The sequence below is a fragment of the Protopterus annectens genome, chromosome 10.part0 (genome assembly GCF_019279795.1).
Source record: "Protopterus annectens isolate FY-2018-M chromosome 10.part0, PAN1.0, whole genome shotgun sequence".
Classification (NCBI taxonomy): domain Eukaryota; kingdom Metazoa; phylum Chordata; order Ceratodontiformes; family Protopteridae; genus Protopterus; species Protopterus annectens.
Window position 1 is genome coordinate 1477442820 of NC_056744.1, and position 12081 is coordinate 1477454900.

The 12081-nt window shown below is 36.5% G+C and overlaps 1 protein-coding gene across 1 annotated transcript in view; it reads right to left on the reverse strand.

Annotated features, from left to right (window-relative positions):
• Positions 1-6234: 6234 nt before the first annotated feature.
• Positions 6235-12081, reverse strand: part of LOC122813667 (zinc-binding protein A33-like) — a 394493-nt gene continuing 388646 nt past the window's right edge. Inside the window, exon 6 of the mRNA XM_044086108.1 lies at positions 6235-7254. Coding sequence (XP_043942043.1) covers positions 6710-7254 — 545 coding nt within the window. The 3' untranslated portion in view covers positions 6235-6709. The remainder of the gene's footprint in view (positions 7255-12081) is intronic.

A 12081-nucleotide genomic window follows, 5' to 3' on the forward strand; every position in this document is an offset into this window, starting at 1 on the left:
TAAAGAGACATAATGGAAAAATAAACAGAAAAAGGGTACATTGCAGTATAGAGGGGATAATTGGTAGACACAGCAAGGTATTGCGAGAAATGTCATAGTTAGGAAAGAAGTTAGCAATGAAGACAGAAGATTGAGATAGTATGGATAAAGCGAAGAGAGGAGTAGATGTAGAAGAGAAGGGGAGAATGACTAAGAGGATAGGGGTAGTAATGTAGGAAGGATGTTAAGGAAGCAGTTTAGGAGAGATTAATGACTTAGTCCGATAAAATATGACTTCTATTGTCTGAGTTCTGAAAAAATCAGAAGCCTGCAAAATTATTGCAACACCCAAAGATTTACTGTCACTTAAGTCAGCAAAAAGCTGCTTAAATTATTTTCTTAAAATTAGAAACAGACTTCCTAGTCTGTCACGTAATTCACCTTGAAACATGAACACAAAGGAGCATCTCAACAGACTGCATAACATCAAGTGTGGGGAGTGCTTTCATACATATACATTCTCAAACAGAAAAGACTTCCTAAAAGTTTAATAAACAGACTGTATGACATCAGAAAATACCACAGTAATGACTTTGAGAGTTCCCAAAAGACTGCTTTCATAAGAATGTATATATGTGAGATCTGATTTGATTTTTTGTAAGATCTGTTTAATGGAGAACATCTTTCATGCTGTATGAGAAGCAATCTTGAAGACATTAAAGCTGTAAACTGTACAGTGTTGTACGAGTTGTCTGCTATATAGACAATTTATTTTAGTACTCTGCAGAAGAAAGATAATAATATACTGCTGATAAGGTTAATAATCTGCAAGGTTTATGTGCAGTGATCACACTTTGGTTTTCTACAAGGCATGCAGCATTCAGCACAGACATCTGCACATCTGCAATTAATCATTCATTTTAATTAACTTTCAATGGCGAGCCTTGCCTTAATTTGAACACAGGGGAAGTAGTGCCTGTGCCTTGTATAAAGTCACTTCAGTAAAAGCCCAGTAACTAACATTTATGTATGTAATTCAGTCCAGAATAGGAGCACTTCAGTTTCCACAGTTTGCAGCAGTACAGTTACCCAGTCATCTGGATCCAGAGAAGGACTGCAGGGCAGGAAGTAAGAAGTGCCATAAATTCTCCAGGTTGGTAAAACTTCAGGTTCGAAACTGTAACTGCCAGATTCGATTTACCAGCTTTTCAAGCAACTACAAATGTTTTCCAACCATCTACTGAGCTCTGGATTGGCCAGCTAAAGTTATCATAGACTTTGGTGAGCAACTTTTTTGTGGTTATGTAACAGCATGAATGCCATAAATCAGGCTAGTACAAAAGGTGGTAAACATAGTATTACTATTAATGTGTCAATTTTAGACAGTTTCAGTAATGTTTAATTAGCAGGCTTCAGTTTAATACTAAGTTTGTAAACTAGACTGAGTGTACATTGCAGCCCATATATGTACAAATGCAAAAATAGTTTGTACAAGCAAGTGTATGCTGTACAACAAATGGTTTAATATGTAAACAGCATATTAGCAAATGTAAAACCTTATTAGGGCAAGTTGACAGAAAATATGTAAATGGATTACGTTTGACTGGTATCTTAAACAAAACATGATTGCTATGACAGTATATGTTTGTTGTGCAAGTCATATAAAACTGCTTTCTGTGTACAATGTCATAAAAGTACAGTTAAGACCATTGTTAATGATAAACAACCAGCTAATGCACTTGCATTATGTCCTGCCACCATATGTAATATGTTAATTTCAGAATTACAACAGCAGTCAAGTCAGTTATTGACAGAATCTCCTGTACATTTTGTTACACTCTTTAGACAAAGGTGGCATGAAACCACTGCACAGTACAAAACAGATAAAGGCAGAGATGAGGTTCATGGTGAACTGACAGAAACATTTAATAAACTTCTAAGAGACAGACAGAGTGAGTTCAAAAGATTTTAACAACATATGCAAACACTTTTTCAGAAGTGCATAAGAGATTTAGAGTCAGCAGAACAGAATACTAAGAAATATCAGACAACCCATGCAGAATCACATGACAAAAAGAATCTGGTTAGTAAAGAGTTAAAGCAACAGCAGTTAACTATGCTGACAAAAAATAATTTATGTTTAGAAAATGGCTAACATAAACAAATGCATTAAATCACCATTTCAAATAACAGAACAGTTCTAGGGCACACAAGTCAAATGAGAGTAGTTAAAAGCAGTAAAGACATGAGGTCACAAGACTGACATGCATGTATTTTCTTTTCACCTAAAGTGCATCTGTTTAAAATGCATAAGAGCAAAAAGCAGACAACAACAAATGTAAATAATGTAAATATATCTGTTTTAAGCATGTGTTAGTTAAGCCAATAAAAATAGCAGAGACTCCAACAAAGACAGTATTCAAAAGCAATGTTAGTAATATAAAGTTGTACTGAGTACATGATACTATAAATAAAACCTAAGTTTAAAAGTTATGCATAGTGATGAAAATTACAAATAATTTTAAGAGTTTTACAGCTGCAGTCTAATATCAAGTTGTAAGTGTATTAAATGACTGAAGGTAAAGAAAGTGCTGAAGGAGTTAAGGGATGTACAGAGTCTGGATTGCCCAGGAAGAAAAAAGTAAAAAAAAATAGTTTTATGTGAGCTCAGATCTTTCCAGGCTGAGATGGGTAGTTACAAGAAATGTTGAAAAAATAAAACATAATTAAGTGTTCATGTACAGCACTAAGCAAAAAGCAGGAGAGTCTATAGAATCCCTATTTGATAATTGTAATAAAATTTCATAATTGTACATGTATGTCATTAATAATCTGTTTGCAGGAAATGCTAAAAGTAAAAAAGACCTCAGCTACACTGAGTACAGCCAGTAAATGGGCCATGGTATGCAGTTCAAATAAATTATGCAGCTCCTTTGCCAACAACAAAGGGAGGGTACAAATACCTAGTAGCAGTGAATGTATTTTCAATTCTCACAGCATAAATGCTGCATACTTCAAAAAGGGCACTTTTCAAATCTGCACTGATTGTATAAACAGTGCTGCAAAATGGACTAAAATAAAGGTATGAGAAAAAACAAATTGGTCTGTGTTAATAATTCAGTAATTATTAAAAGACAAGCTTGCCTTTTTATTGTCAAGTGATTAGGATACCATTAAGATCTATGGTAGTGAGACAAAATTACCAGAAATACATTTTAATGTTTCAGTAATGTTTAATTAGCAGGCTTCAGTTTAATACTAAGTTTGTAAAGACTGAGTGTACATTAGAGCCGATATATGTACAAATGCAAAAACATTCTGCACAAGCAAGCATACACTGTACAACAAATGGTTTAATATGTAAACACCATTCTTCAGTGTATAAAACATGTTTTCTATCTGTGTAAATGGACAGTTTTGCATTCAAGTTTTAAACTGTTCACAGAAATTGCCTCTCATTGCATTCATATGTATAGTAACAAATCAAAGCTTGACATTTATAACACATGTTTATTCCAGAAAACAAGGCTGCAATGCCTTTTGCAGTAATATCCATAAGCATTGTCAAATCACTGTATAAAGCATCACTGTATAGAGTCATATTCAGCAACTGCAAAATACAGCTCATAACTGGTAATAGTTCATCCAATTCTAGTAGTGATGGTTATCATTGTATTAACAATATAAAACTGTGTTTTAATTTGCTGTATCAAAAGAAAACTAAAGGTTTTGTAATTTTAAAACAAAATGGAACTGTTAGATACATATTTAGAGATTTATAAATGTGCACTTCTGTTTGCTAGTTAGTTGCATATATACACTTGTTTCTATAATATATGTAGAAATAATATAGTCAGACACACACATTTCTGTTTGTTAGCATACATACATTAAAGGGTTAAACTATTCTTAGCTAAAAATCAAATAAATAAGCGACATTCATCTGTAAATATAACATGAATGTTCAAGGTCTAGTACAGCTTGAGAAAAATGCTGATAAGAATAAGCTGAATGTTCAACGTCTGGAACAAGCTAAGGGAAACAGTTAAGGACCCAGGTGCAAGAATTAACAGACTTTCTAGTAACGTTATTCACCTTAAAACATGAACACAAAAGAGCTTATTAACAGACTGCATGACAACAAGTGCAGAGAGAGCTCTCATACAGAAACATTCTCAAACAGAAAAGACTCCCTAAAAGTTTAATAAACAGACTGTATGATATCAGAAAATACCAAAGTAATGACCTTGAGAGTTCCCAAAATAATACTTTCATAAGACTATATATATATGTGAGATCTGATCTGATTTTTTGTCAGATCTGTTTAATGGAGAACACCTTTCATACTGTATGCGAAGCAAACTTGAAGACATTAAAGCTGTAACTGTACAGTGTTGTAAGTGTTGTCTGTTATATAGATACGTTATTTTAGTACTCTGTGTAAGAAAGATAATATACTGCTGATAAGTTTAATAATCTGCAAAGTTTATGTGCAGTAATCACACTCTGGTTTTCTACAAGGCACATAGCAGTCAGCACAGACATCTGCACATCTGCAATTAATCGTTCATTTTAAATAACTTTTCATCTCCTTATCTGTTGTAATAACACTTTTCTACTTGGAAGGCTAGGCACATATTCTAAAGGTGTTGAAGCAATAGCATCAACTACTAGTAGACAAGGTGTAACTTTAGAAACAGCAGCTCTGTGTTTCAACTCGCTACACAAAGCATGCTTTCCTACTTTTACAGGTGTGGTCATGAGCAACTTATTTCAACAATTGTTCACTGTCTGACAAAGACAACATTACAGCCCTTCCTTTACATTTTGCTGTAGATTTGTACTTACAGCACAAATACTTTTTAACTTAATACTTTTTTCCAAATGACAAATATATCCTTCTATAAACAAAACCTGCTTACTCTTTTGATATTTAGTAGTGTTATATATTTCTCTAATAGTTCCCAGAGAATGCAACGTAATGCCGACCATTTTTTTATGTACAAAGTACGAATCCTTAAAGAAATAGTACCCAATTTTAATCTTACATATGCTGTTTAATCAGCAATTTTGGTATTTAGAAATTCAGGAACATAACGTTTCGAAATATTGAACTTTTGATGTTGTGGTCTAAATATTTTGAATTCCAGTATTTTAGTAATTTGAGAATTAAAAGTAGATGCATAGATATATATAAAGGTCAGTCAGATTTTTTAACTCTTTTTATTTTTTAATATATGGATGAATGAAATTCTACAATCCTACACATTCTAAAACCTTTACTGCAGAGATTGCATCTCCTACCATTTCACAGAATTTGAGTCTGCGTCTTCATACTTTGATGACTTTGGAATAAGAAAAAGTAGTAAGGAATGATGGGGAAAAGGGCTTCTCTGCATGTGGGTGGCTAAATGTTTCTAATGTTGTTAATGTATTTGGTCTTAGAATTATGAAAATGAAAGTCCTAAGGCACAGTGAACCATATCCATTTCACTAAGATATATAACAGCTATGGGGAAGAGCAGTGACAGTGACTTAGTCTTCAGCACTAAGATATATAACAGCTATGGGGAAGAGCAGTGACAGTGACTTAGTCTTCAGCACTAAGATATATAACAGCTATGGGGAAGAGCAGTGACAGTGACTTGGTCTTCAACACTAAGATATATAACAGCTATGGGGAAGAGCAGTGACAGTGACTTAGTCTTCAGCACAAAGATATATAACAGCTATGGGGAAGAACAGTGACAGTGATTTAATCTTCAAAAATCTGTTTTTGAGAAATCTCACATAATCAAGCCACTCTGGATAATTTTTCCCTGATTTTCTGCCAAATGAATAAAAACATTTGACTAAAGGTAACCAAGAACTGCAATTTCAGTTAAATATTCAAATTCATCAATGGAGTGGATGTTATCCAGACATTCCATCTGTGATTTCAGTGGTTGTCCAGGTACAGGTACCTTTAAATAACTTATCACTGCAGCTCATTACACATGACATAGTTTGTGAATTAACACAATATCATCAGTACTGCATATTTTTATTTTATTTATTTATTTAACATTTGTTGACTAGGAAAGTCAGACTAGGTTCCACAGATCCTGTTTTCAGCAGAGGCCCGGGGAGAAATGCTCCAGAAGCATGTCTTTAGAATGTGGGAGGAAACGAGAGTACCCAGAGGAAACCCACGTGAATGCAGGGAGAACATACAAACTCCACACAGAAGGCACCCCAGCTGAGAATCGAACTGGAGAACCTTTGCTGTAAGGCGACAGCATTAACCGCTGCACCACTGCGCCGCCCAAGGAATATACATTTTTTTCGTTCTTTTGAGTTTTGCACTGAAATTGAAATTAATTTAATTTTCACTTACACAACAGAAGCACAGATAACTCTGCCTAGTTACAATTAAATCTGGAAGAGTGCAAGATAAAATTGTCACTATGACATGTTATATACAGACATCATAAATAAATCATAGACTTCCAAGCTTTACTTTGCAAACTCCATGGGAAGTAATATTACAATTATTTTGATTATAATGTTAAATTAATTAATTAGAAAATCACTTGTGGTAATATAAAAAGAATGTTAACTTTATAATAAAATAATGCATTTTACACTACCATTCTACCTCTTTCTGATAATGTTTTTTAAGTGACTGAAAATAATAATACACTAGAAAGAATACAATAAAACTGAGTACTAGAACAATTTCTTATTCAGATTACAGTTTCAGGTGACATAGTTTTAGGGGCTCTGCATTTTCTCCCTCATGATTAAGACAGGGGCTAAAAAAAGGATAGATTCTCTCAGTAAACTTGTCAGTAAGGGTGTAGATATGGGACATGTTGTCAGCATTATACAATGAGACCTCTCCCCTTTCATAGTCCAGGTACACTCCGATCCGTTGGGGTTTCACAGTGAGGGTTAAATCCTTCCATGATGAACCTGCAGCTGTGTACTTATTCCCATTCCTCAGACTCATCCTCCAATATCCATGCTTCGCATTGACTTCAAAGCTTCCCTTCCTATTGCTGGATTCTCTGGTGACACCCACAACCCATGAAATCTTGTTCTTCACCTCCACCTCCCAATAATGTCGCCCTGAATTGAATCCCTCTTTCCCAAGTACACAGATGTGAGAATCAAATCTCTGAGGATTATCAGGGAGATGCTGTGAAACATTACTATCTCTCACACTGGTCAGGTCCTCAGATAGAATGAGATCAGGATGTGCTGTGTCAGGATCCAGGGTCAGAGGTGATGGAACTGTAAAAATAAACATTTTGGTTACATCATCTAATACTGATAATTGATCATATTTCAGGGTTTCAAAAAAGCATTCAAACATACAGTATATTAAGGAAAGTTCATGCCCTGCCCAAAAAATAAAAAGAAACAGTTGAGACCTAACCAAAGTTTTATTTTTGGCAGGTTTCCCACTCTTGTGGGTTGGTCTCTACATCTATGGCAGCTTGACTACCCTATCAGCCAGCAACAATCATTAGTCCATTGAGAATTCTGTGATCTGGTTCTAACCATGCCAGCTGAGGTTGCCTGCTCACTTTACTGGCAATATCAGCTGCCAGTGGAGGCATTGAGAAAACCATGGAACTAACAGTATAAGATTGTAGCCCTATCTCCCTTCATGTATCCACTAATGTCCACGTGTTGGCATGCAAGGGTTGTTGTGATGTATGTCCACACTTCCATATGTGATAGGACAAGCTGGCACTTTTTCTACTGAAGACAGCTACTTCAGTGGATCCCCAGTCTACACCAGGAACTGTACTGAGGAAAGCGCGCCAAGAGCACACACCTATCTATCCCTGAAGAAGGGTGAACAGGCTGAGCTTTGTCACTCTTCTCCTTTACCAGGCAAACTCCACCAGGTGCTCAAGCTGCTAATCAAATGGGGATCACCTGAGCTGCAGCTAGGACTTTATTACTCTAGACTAACATATCTGATAAGGGCAAATCAGACTCTGGCACTACACCATCACAAGACACAAACAGTCACACTGTTCCAGTCAATTGCAAATGCAATTTAATATCTTGGGAAACTTGACACTTGGAGCTTTGTGTATGTATGGGAACTATAGACCTATTAGCCTGACTAGCCTTATCTGCAAGGCCATAGAGAATCATCATGGATCTTATCAACAAAGATATTGGTAACCTCCAACCACTTGACCTTACTCAATTTGGATTTGTCAAAGGGAGTTCATGCCTGTTACACCTGGTGGAATTCTTTGAGACAATCACCAAGGCCCTTGATGAGGGGAAATCTGAGCATACAGCTTACCTAGACTTACCAAGGCTTTTGACACTATCCCCCACTCAGGCATAATTGACAAACTTACCCAGCTAGGTATCAGCCCATACATCATTATTTAGGTCACTAATTGGCTCACTAATAGAACCTATGTAGTCAAGATAGGGGAATCCACCTCCAACAGCAGACCTATAACCAATGGTGTTCCACAGAGAACAGTCCTGTGACCTCTACTGTTTGGAATCTATTTCTCCGAAGTGCAAACTAAAACTAAAGGTTTGTGGCTGACAAAGTTTGCTGATGACTGCAAACTGGAAAAGGTCATAGAATCTCCAAATTATATCATTATCCTACAAGAGGGTCTTACACAAACAAATAACTGGTGCCAAAGTCATGGCCTTAAACTCAATGCAAAAAAATGTATTATCATCCCTTTTGGTAACAGTGATGTTCCTGCTATCTACCACATCAATAACAACACCCTAAGTATGCAGTCAATGGTGAGAGACCAGGGCACACAGGTTGACAGCAACCTTACCTTTGATCACCATGTATCCACAGTGGTAAGAAGGGCATTCTATATTGCTCATGTTATAAGTAAGGGCATATATAACCTCCCTATACTTTTCCCTCATCAGGCCAATAATTGAGTACAATGCCCCTTTCGGTAATTACCTTTCCAAGCACCTGCAGCAATTGGAAAAACCACAAAGGTTCCTCACAAGGAAAATTCAAGTTCTTCAGCATCTGCCCTACAGCCTACTTAGAGGTGATCTCTGCCTTGCATATAAAGCAATCTTTGACCCTGCTTTATTGGAAATGCTGAATATCCGTAAGTCAAATGGTACATGGGTTATTCGCTCTAATGGCCTTAACCTGGTATGTGACATTAGTAGAACCTGCTGGAGGGACAGATTTGTCTCCCAGAGGTTGCCACACCTTTGGAACAGACTCCCACTTCATGTCAAGCAGGGCACCTCATTGGCCCTCTTCAAATGCAATCTGGACAATTGGATGGTTAACCACAAATTCACCCCAGGGGTTCCACCTATGCCCCTCTTGGACAAGGGTGATAGGTGCTGATCATGGAAATAAGTGTAAAACTTGGATAGGCTTGTAAGGGCCCTAAAGTCATTAGCCTAGTAACCTCCTATGATCCTATGTAGCATATTGCAGTGTTTCCATAACAAAACCATATTAACATGACAGCAAAAACATTTAAGACATCATACAGACTTACAGTCATTTATCATTCTATTTCTCTTGACATTCCTGCACACTGATCTGTGAAAGAAAGTTTAATTTTTATATAAGTATTTATAATGGTGATGAAAAATAAATATCACCCTATATGTTTTCTAGCATGGGAATACATTTATTAGCCAAGACTGGTCAGTTTTTGATAACTTCTTTTACTTGTTTCATCATTTATCAAAAAGAATAATAGTGTAATTAATTTTATTTAAAAAAACAAACAGAACAGCAAAATTATATAATGAAAAAAATGGTGACACCCTGTGTGGCAGCTGCTGCTTCATTTCTCTACAGAAAAATGCACCATCTGTCTTGTTTTTCATCTGCCACATCAGAAAAATCAGTTTCAGAAGCAGGAAATGAAGGGATGATATGTTACAATGCTGAGAATCTATTTGAAATTCAGTCTCTAATTTTACCGTGCTGTATGTATGATGAGCTATTAACAGTAAGGCCTGTAAGGTCTAACACACTCCAGGAACTACTACAGCTAGTCATCTTGCTGAAACAGGACGAAAAAAGGAAAAGATGTGAGAGATCAAGAAAAAGAGGCACCAGAGCAGGAATTACAGCCAGACTAAAAGATAATCCACACAGGCCTGCACTTCCTTCCTAACTGCTGGCTAATGTATATTCTCTAGAGAGTAAGCTGGATTATTTAAAGCTGGAACTCTCTACACATACTAAGGTGGGAAACAGTTGTTTATTTGCGTTCAGTAAAACTTGGCTTAACTCCAACATAAATGACAGCACAGTAAATGTAGAGGGAATAACATTATTTCATGCTGATGGAATTCATTCACTCTGTGGCAAATCTTGTGGAGGGGGTGTATGTATATTCATGAACAACAACTGGTGTATTAACTATGAGGAGGTTGCCTCACACTGCTCAGAGAACATTGAATTTCTGTCTCTAAAATGCAGGCCCTATTACTTTCCTAGAGCGTTTAATGGAGTGAGCCTAACAGCTGTTTACATTCCACCCAGTGCAAACACCAATGCAGCACTTACCACTCCATAGCAGTTCATAAGTCAACTCCAGATCAGGAACCCAGAATTTGCCCATGCAATTGCAGGTGACTTTAACCAAGCCAACCTGAAATTGGTACTACCCCACTACCATTAGCATGTGAACTTCGTGACCAGAGGGGAGAATACACTAGATAAGGTTTTTACCAACATAAAACTGGCACATAAGGCAGTACCTTATCCACACCTGGGCAGCTTTTGTCATCTTGCCATCATGTTGTTTCCTTCATACAAACCACTGCTAAAATCATGAAAACCGTCAAGGAAGCAAATGAGGTTATGGCCTGAGGGTGCAGTCACAGCACCACTAGACTGCTTTTCTATGAACCTATGAACCTATGAGAGCACAAACTGGTCGATGTTCAGAGAGGCAGCCACAATGAATCAGCAAATAGACCTGGAAGAATATGTATAATATATATATATATATATATATATATATATATATATATATATATATATATGGGTCTATATGACAGTATTGAATGGACTAAATAGCGAATGCTATTTAGTCAATCCGATACTGTCGAAATGGCAAAATAGTGAAGTCACAGAACATCAAATTGTTTTGAAAAAATTCGGTGGGCCGTCTTCGGGACTTTGCCATTTCCTCCACTATGGTGTGATCTTGGAGTTGATATATTTAAATAAGGGGGGTGGGGGGGCACAGCCCCACACATCGGGAGGTGGGGTGGTGAAGCCCCCCCACTTAAATTTGTGTTTAAGTTTTTTTTTTTTTTTTTTTTACCGAGCAGCAAATTTTTTCCCTGGGAAAAAATTCGCTGTTCCATTTGTTCGATATTTAGTTGTTTAGATATTATCATATGATAATATAATATAGACGCTATATATATATATATATATATGGGTCTACCTGATAACACTGACACGTCAAAACACAGACAACGAAATAACCGACATGAAAAAACAGAAACTGAAAGTTCAAAAACACGAAACTTCACATGCCCGACAAACCACAATCCTGACAATCAACAAAACAAATACCTTTCCCAAAAAACACACACATAACACAAGCACATCAAAAACCTTACAAACCTACACTAAACCTTACATACACAACTATCTATGCAGTAATCTTAACCCAAACCCTAACCCTAAGGTCCGTCACTATCGCAAACTTACCTTACCTGCATCCTAACCCTAACTCACTTAATCTGCCCCTAACCCTCAAGTCCGTCACTATCTCACACTTACCTTACCTGCACCCTACCCTAATGTCCGTCACTATCACACACGTACCTTACCCACACCCTTACCCTAATGTCCGTCCCTATCGCACACTTACCTTAACATGTCGGTGTTCTCAGCATCGGGATTCTCAACGTTCGATAATCTCCATTGTCGATCTTCCGGTGTCGGTGTTCTCGTTGTCAGTGTTGTGGATTTTCGGCGTTTTCAGGTAGACCCATACATATATATATATATATATATATATATATATATATATATATATATATATGTATATATATATATATATATATATATATATATATATATATATATATATATATATATAT